We start from the raw sequence: 9863 nt of genomic DNA, 5'->3' as shown, positions 1-9863 counted from the left end.
TGAGCCCGGACAGTGCTGAAGCCGCCTGGTCTGCGCGCGCCATCGGCGCCCGGCGGCGCTCCACGATCGTACCTCACCGCGGATGGAAGATTCCGGGAGGAACGGTGGGGTTCATGGTCCAGCGGGGATGCCCTTCGGGAAGTGGCGGACGTGGAGGCGCGGACGGCGAGCCGGGGATGCTGCGGCGCTCGGGCCGACGCGCGCTCGCAGCGGCTGCGCTCTGCGTTGGCCGAAACCCCGTCTCCCTCCGCGCCGAGGCCGCTTTCCCGGGCGTTCGCGGTGTGCGTCTGTTCACTGAGGGCGAGGAGCGCGCCGTGCCTGAGGAGCAGAGGGAGGCTGGCAGCCCCACAGCGGAGGTGGGTATCGCGGTCGAAAGAGGCCGGGCTGGCTGATTTGTTTCGGGCTCCAGGGAGGTCTCACTGTTCAGGACTCCTCACGCGAGAGTCTGGGCCGCGTGCGTGGGCTCGGCTGGCAGGTCCGAGCGCCCCAGCGCCCCGTCGGCCGAGGGTGGCCGCTCAGACTCGGAGACGCGCACGTCCAGCCGCACGCGGGTCGCCCGGTGGGGCCTGACCTGGACCCAGTGGCCGGAGGGGTCGGGACTACGCGCTCCGTCCCGCTTCGGGTGAGGCCCCGCGTGGCTCCGGCCCGAGCTCGCTCGCCCTCCTTCCTGTCTTCCGGGCGCATCTGGCGAGCCGGGCTCCGCTCTCCGCCGCCTCCCTGGGTCTCCCTGGGAGACCGGCCTCTAATGGCAACTACACTTCGCCGCCGCCACCACGTGCCCTGGCGACTGTGCGCCAGGCCCGGTAATAAACTTGAAGGACATCATCTCATTTCGTCCTTGTGCTGAGCCCATTTTATGGAAGGGGAAACACAGAATTCAGGGGTTTGTTCCAGGGCCCGCGTAGTTAAGGGTTGGGGGGACCGAAAGCCGGGCCTCTTCTGCGCGGCGGCCGGAGCCCCAGCCCAGCAGAGCGGCAGAGCCGCACGCCGGCCGGAGTCAGACCGCGCCCTCCGCCGCCGAGCCCGGCCCCGGGCGGCCCGCGCCTCTTCTCCTCGGGTTGGCGAACCCTGGAACCCCCAGCGGGGAGGCCGCGGCGCGCGGTTGGGCCCGGAGCCTCGGAGAGGGCGGCGGCTTCCGCGTGGAGCCCTGAAGACCTCCTTGGCCTCAGAGGACAAGCCACCGCACCTCCAGCAACCGGGAGGCCGAGCTCCAGCAGGTAGGTCCTCCCTCCACCCCACGGCATCAGCTTCCCTGGTGTCAGATGAGGACAGCCTCTCCTGGTGAAGGATGCTGTGGGCAGTCTATTTATGAGGAAGGGCGGCGTTAAAACTAGGACGCGCTCAGTAAAGATCAGTGGTTATATGAACAAGAGGAGGTTTGTCAAAGGAGAGGGGCTGCAGGAGACTCGGGAAGTCTCTGCAGCTGCGATTCCCCAGCTGCTTCCGAAAATGATGATGATAATAAAACAACCAATATTTGTGGAGGGATAACTACTTTCTAGATACTGAATTCAGCGCTTTACATGTATTCTTTGGTTTAAACCTCACAACTCTATGAGGAGGTATCCGCTTTCACTTTACGGATGAGAAAAGCGAGGCAGGGGGAAGTGGAGTAATTTTATCAGGGTCACGGCTGGTATTTGAGGGACCCGAGGTCTGAATGTAGTCTTGCTAGACTCCAGAGCCCAGGCGGGTGTGGAGAGGCTGCAGGGGCTCACAGCCTGTGAGACGTCTCACTGTTGAGGAAGTTCTCCTTTCTGATCCACAGAACCTTCTTTTATTCGGAGGGGCGTTATGACTCGATTTCTCTCTCTCTCTCAAGAAAACCGCACACGCACAAAAAACCAATAACAATAAAACCCAAAAAGCAGAAACAAAAACCACCAACAAAGCAAAAACAAACCCTGCATCTCTTTGCAAACGAAAATAATAGCGGCGACTCTTGGGAGTGAGCCGTTGTCTCGGAACCGGTGGAAACGCTGGGGAGGCGCCTTCAGGCGTGCACTGGGGCTGTGCTGCCCGTCCAAGGGCCGCGGGGAGGAGCAGGGTGGCCCGGAGGTTGGAAGCCCACTACGTCGGGGCCTGTGTTCCCCTAACACAAGACACTCTTGGCCCTCGGGCTCCAGGGGTGGAAACTCATCCAGAGCAACACTTCCTTCGGAGGAGCCCCCGAAAAACGCCTCGCCTGGACGGCCGCTTTGGGCGTTTCTCTGTCCCCCTCGGTGCGGGGCCGGGTGGCATCTCTGGCTCTGCGCTTATTCATCGACAGCCCGCCACACTCCGAAACCCCATGCCTATGGGCTCTACTGCCTAAGAAATTAATTCATTTTCAGAAGTGACTCCTAAATTTACAATGAAACAAAACAAAACACCTGAAAATCCACCTGCTGATACGCTTTCCCAACCTAAAACCCAAACGTGGTGCCTAACCGGGTTTTCCCTGGTTAGTGCCAAAAAAAAAAAAAAAGCTGCTTTAATTTTTTAAATGAATTGGAATCATTGCACTGCAAGAAGGGTTTGATACAAAGCAAGCGGAATCAATTTTCTTCTCTTTCCACGTTATCTGTATTTATTAAACGTTTTCCACAAACATCGTCTGAACACGAGGCCCAGACCCTGAAACAAGCAACTGACCTGGAAACCACAGACCTGTTTGCAAAGAACTGTTAGGTAATTTTAAAACTTTAAATAAAAATAACCATCTTGCCTGAAATTCCCCAACCACATACATTTTCATCATCTCTAAGGATGAGGAAATCATACCCTGTGGATAGTTTCCAAGGTGGGTCAGGCCACCCTGATTGTCCCCACACAGTCTTCCCTGCCCTGAGATCAGGAACCAGATCCCCATCTGGAATAGAAAGCTCCAGATATCTTCAGTGTAGTGATTGCTCAGGGGCCGTCTTTCTTCCCCCAAACCTTCGCTCCAGGCCCATCTCCCCTTGCCGTCTCTGGGAGTTTGGGCACAAAGGGGTGTACAGCGATGCTGTCGCTGCCCCTGTGCCCCAGCCCTGCCACCACCCAGCCACGCTTGCAAGACATTCTTTTCTTCAGAGGAAAGAGATGGAGGCTGAAGGATGTGTACTGGTGAAGGATGTGGTTCTGCTAAAAGGATTAAAAAAGAAGAGGAGAAGGAGGAATTATTCTATTCCATGGGCATTGATTTCACTAGGTCTTTGAAACTTCAGATGTTTCCTTTCAGTTATTTCTAAACGTTAAGGCAGAGGCTGGAGTAAAAATGGCTCTGTTCCCCGGGCAGGTTGAGGCGCTCCATCCAGTTTGCCTGCTGTGTTGGGGACGGTTCCAGTTTGTATAGTTTCTGTTGTCTTTTGAAGAGCCGGCTTCTCTAAAGAGGTCCACGGTTCTGGAGTGACGGTACCTGCACGGCAGCACAGACGTTGCCAGTCCAACAGTATCACCCAAAGAGGCCCCAGATATTTCAGAAAACGTCTCTTCTCCTTCCAGAAGGTGGGCCAACGTCTCCCCACCGCGCCCCAGTTGGCACTAGGCGCCTCACAGCCCGGGCTCTCCCCTCCAGTCTGGGGTGGGCCGCCCAGCTCCTGCCCCAGCGAACGGCCTGGACCAGTGGTCACACCCGGGGTCCTGGGTCCGCGCCTCCCTCCTTTGCGGGTGGCCGATGCCACCGGGCAGGGAGGAGCCCCATCTGTCACCGAGATTCTTGCGGTCGCAGAGGCGCCACACTGGAAGGCTGAGGCGACGCGCTAAGGCCAGGCGGCAGGCGGCCCTCCCGGGCGGCGGCGGGGACCGCGGGCGGCACAGCACCCCCGGGGGGCGGCGGGGGCGGCAGCGCCAGCAGCTCCTCGCCCGAGGTCACCGCGCAGTCCTGCTCGGGCTCCGCGTCCCTACCGCCCGCGGCCACGGTCCCGCCGCTGCGCTTCTTGTCCTCCTCCTTTTTCCACTTCATTCGGCGGTTTTGGAACCAGATCTTGATGTGTCTCTCTGTCAAGTTCAGCATGACGGCCAGCTCCACCCGGCGCGGCCTGGAGATGTATTTGTTGAACAGGAATTCCTTCTCCAGCTCCAGCAGCTGCGCGCGAGTGTAAGCAGTGCGCGTCCGCTTGTTCTCCTCTGGCTCCGCTGCGTAGGCACCACCTGCGGGCGACACAGCACGTGAATGTGGTCCCTGATCCCTGGCTTCTCCTGCCTGTCCCCACCCGTGCAGTCCAACCCTTTTGCCCCAATCCTAGGAGCCCTGACCCCTTCCCAGCCGCTCCGGCCACCGAGCTCAGGCCCTCTATCCGAGAGCCCAGTCTGGGGCACGCAGCCCTTCCCTAGTACGGTTTGCCTTTTCTTGGAGGTCAAAGCTGCATGGGTTCTCTCCGTGGCTCTATCAACGAGTGGTTCTAGAATGTTGGTTCACTTAACCGCTGTTTGGGTTGGTGCTGATTAAAATGCACATAACAGATATCTAAACCGACTGGATTCTACCAAGGCAAAAAAATGTCTTTAATACAGTACTTAAAAAAAACCTTTCTGACGATGACCCACAGTAACAAATACATTTCAAATCATCACCCAGTTCACACACTGATATGTGTAACTGCCACACAAAAAAATTTAGGACCTTAAACCAAACTTTACCACCTATGATGCTATCTAATTTCTCCTATTGTTTACTGTTTCATTAAAAACAAGGTTTCAACCCAGTAAATGGATTTCACGACCGACTAATGGGTGCAACCTTCAGTTTGAAAAACCTTGAGCTAATAAAATTCCCGAGGTTATGACATATATTGTCATATCTGACCATATATTATCTCTCTATCAAGTTATACTGTAGTCAGCCCCAACTCAAGAACTGGTAAATTCTCTGTAATTGTCATTCTAACCTCGGCTGGGCACCTGCCCTGGACGAGAAGGGAGAAACCATTCTGAGCCCCGGAGAAGGTCAACCCCAGCCTCTGTGTCCTGGGCCCCAAATACTGGCCAAGGCAGGAGGGGAGGCTAGGGAGGGGAGCCTCGGGGCCGGATCCCCCACTGGGGAGCTGAGAGCCTGGCAGGGTAGAGGAGCCCCGAGCCCGGGTGGTGCGGAAGCGACAGCCAGGCCCGGCCTGGTAGATTAGCACCGCTCACCCGGTGTTTGTGGCTGTGCGCCTCCAGGCCCTGATCTTTTCCTTTCTGGGTGACATGCCGACTGCGCCCAGGCTGTGGACTCTGGGGCGGTGAGTTCCAGCGAAACACAGGGAAGAGTCCTAAATCGGCGTGTACGTAGGGCAGAGGTATGTGACATTTCTCCTGCAACTAGAGTTGAAAAGCTAGTGTGTGTGTTTCTAGAATACAAGCCACCAGGGGTTTCCCCTCAGGCCAAAAGGAGGTGCCCAGAAGCCAAGGCAGAGGCTCTGGTCCGAGTCAGCAGAGTCCTGCTTGCTGGGGGCGTCTCTCGGAGTCTGAACACTTCCAAGCCTTCCTTGGCTTGGGAGAGAAACGAGGGAGCCTTAAAAGAACGTCTGAAAAGGTCCTCTGAAGTTCGTAAATTCAACCCACAACCTCGCGGGGCTTTGGCCCTTTTTCGGCAGCCTCCCCAAAGCTCTCTGAGAGGCTGCGCAAGGCCCACTAGCCCAGGGGTGCTGTGCCTAGGATGAGTTGGCAGGGGGTGAAGGCGTAGGATGGAGGCTGTTGGGAAGACGTCAGGACCCCCAGCCTGCACTGTTCTCCAAGGCGCAGGGGGAGGCGTTTAGGGGCAAGCCCGCCAGCAAGGCAGCCGCCGTTCATTTCTTAGGGCGAGGGTTTTGGAAGTTCCTGTTGTTAGTAGTATGCATATCCGATCTACGTATAAAGGCCCTTTGGTCACTTCTTTCTCTCCAGGGGTGTGAAACCCCAGTAGGAGCGGGCAGGCGGGCTCTCAGACCCTTGAAGTTTGGTTCCTTCCAGAGCTTCCGGGGAGGACGGCCCTGGCTGCAGCAGCATCGTGCAAGCAGCTGCCCGGAGGGCGCCTCCCGCCCCCCAGCCCCCGGCGGGCTGAGCCTGCAGTGGGTCAGAGGGCGCAGGCAAAGGCCCCTCCGACCGCGACTCTCCAGCCCGAGGAAGTCACCCTTCCAGAGCTACCCCGTGCCCCGGCAAGGCTGCCGATTTTCCTTCGGGTTTTCCTTTCCGGCTCTTTCGGTCCGCCCGAGCCCAAGCTCCACCCGAGCAGCAGTAACACCCCCGGGAGGTGGGAAGTTACCCCACCGCAGAAAGGCTTTTTCGGGTCCTCCCTCGCATTCTTCCTGGGGAGGCCGCGAGGAGGGCCGGGGATTCGAGAAATGCGCGCCCCCAGCCCCCAGCGCGCCGTGGGAAGGGGGCCCGGGCGGGAGGCAGCTCCTGGCAGGAGACTACGGACTGGGAGTCCCGCGCCCACGGCCCGGGGACGCCGTCCTCCCGCCTCCCAAGAATCCCGCATTTGCCAAGGCTCCGAGGCCTTTGGCCGCGGCCGCGTGGGCTGAGGAAGGGTCGTGCGGGGTTTCGCCACCGGTGGGGAAGATCGCGGCCGAGTTTGGACCCTGTTCTGCCTCAGGACCTGCCCGGTCCCCACACAGCCTTCGCGAGAAAGTGGGGAGAGGCGAGCCCCGGGGATGAGCCCGGATCTCCCCAAGCCCGTCTTGGCTGCGCAAGGGGCAGAGTTGGGCAGGCTAGCCAGACTCGGCAGGCGGGGGCCGAGGATTCCCGGGGCGGGGGGCGCGGGCACCTCCAGCCTCTTTCCCCTGACTCCCGACTGTTAGTTGGAAGGAAAAGAAAAGTCCACTATTTGCAGTGCAGGTGTGACTAGAAGTGGTTTCGGCACGGAAGCGATAAGATTGTGTGGCGGCCGCAGAGGCCGCGCCAGAACTCGCCGCCGGCTCTGGGCCGGGAAGACCTTCCGTTACAGGCCGGCGCCTGGGGCTCCCTGTTTCGCCTGTGCCAGAGGGCATCTCCTTCCTCGAACTGACTGGCAGGGACGCAGCGCGGGGAGAGCCCGTCAAACACTTCCGTTGGTTCAAAAGTGAATGAGCATCGCAGACGCCTCTCCCAGCTGCTCGGCTTCGAGGGTGAGCGACCAGTCCTCGGCCCTGCGGTGACCCCCAGCCCCGGCCGCTGGACACCTTGCACGCTTGGGTACGGCTTTCCTTCTCTGCTTTTCTGCACCTACTTAGTGCCCCTGAGACGGCCTGGCTTTCTTTACTGGAGCCGCCCGCGGGGGTTGGGGGCGGTGCTCAAGGCGAGAAGGGGCCCGGGGCTCCGAAGGCGCGCTCCGGCCGGGCCGGGAGCATCCCAGAGCCCTGCTCGGCTCCCTCGGCGCGCCCTCCCGGGAGTCCTGGGCGGGCGGACCCCCACCTGGGGGAGGATTGGAGGGTACGAGGCCTTGAGCTCGGCCAGGCCTAGGCTCGCAGGGAGAGCGCGGGCTCCTGGAGTTCAGCGGACAGGGAAGGAAGGACTTTAGGCTGCCAGGAAGAGAGCTGAGTGGGAAAGACGCTCCAAGTTGGACCAGAAAAGCGCTTCTTTGCAAAATGGCCTGGTTAGCTCCCTGTATGCTTTAGTCCGACTCTAGGTTATCCATAGGGTCTGGGGACGCAAACTGGGAGAGGGTCCTGGGAAGCGCTTGGAGGTAGGGGCAGCCGGGTGGAGACCGGGTGAGGACAAAGCGGGCGGGAGCCAGGCTTACCTGCCCACTGGCCTTTCCACGCGTGAGCCTTGGTAGACTTCATCCACGGGAAAGGCAGCTGGACGCGGCAGGGCTCCTCCAGGGCGCCCGGCTCAGCTCCATCCGGGAAGGGCCCGGCCGGCGGGCGGGGGAGCGCGAGCTGAGACGGGAGGTGGTGGTGGAGGTGCGCCACCGCGGGGTCGTCGGCGAGCGGGGGCACCTCGTACGGGGAGATGTCCGGAGGGCTGCCCTGCTCCAGCGCGCTCAGGGCGCCCGGGAATGGAGGCGGCGGCGGCGGCGGCGGCGGCGGCGGCAGCGGCGGCAGCGGCGGGGGCTGGCGGCCCATGTACAGGCACGCAGGGGGGCTGGCGCTGAACTCTGGCGCCGGGCCCCGCTGGAACGCGCAAGGGTCCTTGTACAGCTGCGTGGCCGCGTAGTACTGCTCCTCGCCATTCATGGCTGCCGCCCGGCCTTGCGGACCGGGAGAAGGGGGCTGGAGCCAGGGACTTGGAGCTGTGCGGCGCTCCCACTCCCGGAGGCACCCCTGCAGCTTTGACAGCTCGGCACCGCTCGGAGAGGTGACCCGGTGCCGGCGGGACGGGCGGGCGGCCGCCGCGCCATAGGCTCCGCTGTGCCCCACGTGGCTCTGCCTGAGGCCATTATTGGCCTGGCTGGCTGCCTTAAGAAGCCGGGCCCAGGTACCCACGAGCGCCTGAACGTTTCAGTTTTCTCTTTCAGCCGAGTTTACTACACCTGTATGTGCAGTTGGCAGTACTCGCCAAAGTGGGGCACGAATGAAATTACTAGACTTTCTGTTCACTTATAGAAACATATTTTCCTCATACGTTAAACAGTCTATTTTCCTTGTACGTTTGATAATATACATATTAGTTCATTGGTATAATTTATAAATATACATCTGTTGCGGTTGTACACAGACTTTTAAAAAATTGTCAGGGAATACGGTCAAAATATTTTGCGGACCCCAGCTCTACAGGTCGGAAGCAGTTGGTTCTATTTTATTTATGAAACTTGTACACAACCACGAGTGATGTCAGTGAACTGGCACATAAAGATCCAGGATTCGCAGTATGTTTTTGCCTGTGGCTGTGCTCCGGGGATTTCTGGAGTGTAAACTATAACTTCAGAAGCATTCACAGTGGCTTCTAAATTTTTTAAAACGGAAAGGCATTATTAATTTTTGATTTTGGGAAATTGGGGTTCATTTGGCCAGCTCAGAATGCAGGTTCCTACAGTGGCAAGGGGGAAAAGAAGTAGCGTCCCCTCTTGTGTCTCGGAGGCGGGGGCAGGGGCTTGGCCCCCGGTTTCCAGATCCTAGATGGCTCCTCACGGATCCCGAGACCTGGCCGGAGTCCGTCAGCTGCAGAACATCGATTCCCGCGTCCGACTGAAACAAGGCAGGCCTGGGAGAGGAGCGTTCAGAAAAGAAAGAAAAGCGCAGCGTTTTTATGACAGTGTCAGTGTTTGGCTCCCACCGATTCGGTAACTTCTGGGCCCTCTGGGGTCCTCACTGAATAGAGATGCTTTTTCGGATCCAGTGGTGCAGACGGACTATCTCCGGGTCGCGTTGGCACATAGCCTCGGACCCAGGCAGGATCAACGCCGCCGACCGGTTCGCCTTAGGCGTCCTGCCGAAGTGACCACATTCCTCGAACCGCCACGAGGGTTTTAGAAAAACTGGACACCACTGCAGAAAAGCCTGGGCAAGAGGGAGCGTGAACCACAAGGAACCAGCAAGAGGAAATCACTGCACTGACTTTCCTAAACTGCAAACTACATCCAGTCCTTTACGAGGTAGATTTAATATGTTTCCTCGTGGTGGAAATATACGAATGCATACGGATTGAGTGCGCTACCCTGAAATACGCCTCGTTTTCATTAAAAAGCAAAAGCTAGTTGGGAATCTGGACTTCTCTACAGATTCCTTCTCTTGTGAGGTGCTGGTGCCGTGTCAACATCTGTGTTGGGATGAGCGCTGGGCACCGAGTGGTCCCCGCGATGGTGGGGACGCGCGCAGCTCCGGGGGATCGTCGGAGCGCGGCTCTCGCCAAAGGGCAGGCTGAGAGCGGCCGGGCAGCGGGGGTAGTTCCGGCGATTTCTTCAGGGAAAAGGGCCACCTGCAGTCCGAGGGGGCCAGGGAGCGAAAGGCCGTGGGACCCGCGCACCTAATCTCTCCGCGCCCGCGTCAATGAGTCCATTGTTCGCGGCGTCCGCGGAGGACCCG

The 9863-nt window shown here is 59.2% G+C and overlaps 1 protein-coding gene across 1 annotated transcript; it reads right to left on the bottom strand.

Moving 5' to 3' along the window:
• Positions 1-3667: 3667 nt before the first annotated feature.
• On the bottom strand, positions 3668-8075 carry PDX1 (pancreatic and duodenal homeobox 1). Its single transcript, XM_059995596.1, has 2 exons — positions 7640-8075; positions 3668-4113 (listed from the first exon to the last, which is right to left on the bottom strand). Exons 1-2 carry the CDS (start codon positions 8073-8075, stop codon positions 3668-3670), a joined length of 882 nt encoding a protein of 293 aa, XP_059851579.1.
• Between the last annotated feature and the right edge of the window lie 1788 nt (positions 8076-9863).

This window comes from Delphinus delphis, chromosome 18 (genome assembly GCF_949987515.2).
Source record: "Delphinus delphis chromosome 18, mDelDel1.2, whole genome shotgun sequence".
Lineage (NCBI taxonomy): Eukaryota > Metazoa > Chordata > Mammalia > Artiodactyla > Delphinidae > Delphinus > Delphinus delphis.
This window is presented reverse-complemented; position numbering and strand designations above follow the sequence as displayed.

What these genes read in the sequence shown, in the direction of transcription:
- PDX1 (XM_059995596.1), bottom strand. Translation starts at nt 8,075, where the DNA reads ATGAATGGCGAGGAGCAGTACTACGCGGCCACGCAGCTGTACAAGGAC. An exon ending in GTGGAAAGGCCAGTGGGCAG is followed by an intron (nt 4,114 to 7,639) that starts GTAAGCCTGGCT and finishes TGTCGCCCGCAG; the next exon opens with GTGGTGCCTACGCAGCGGAG.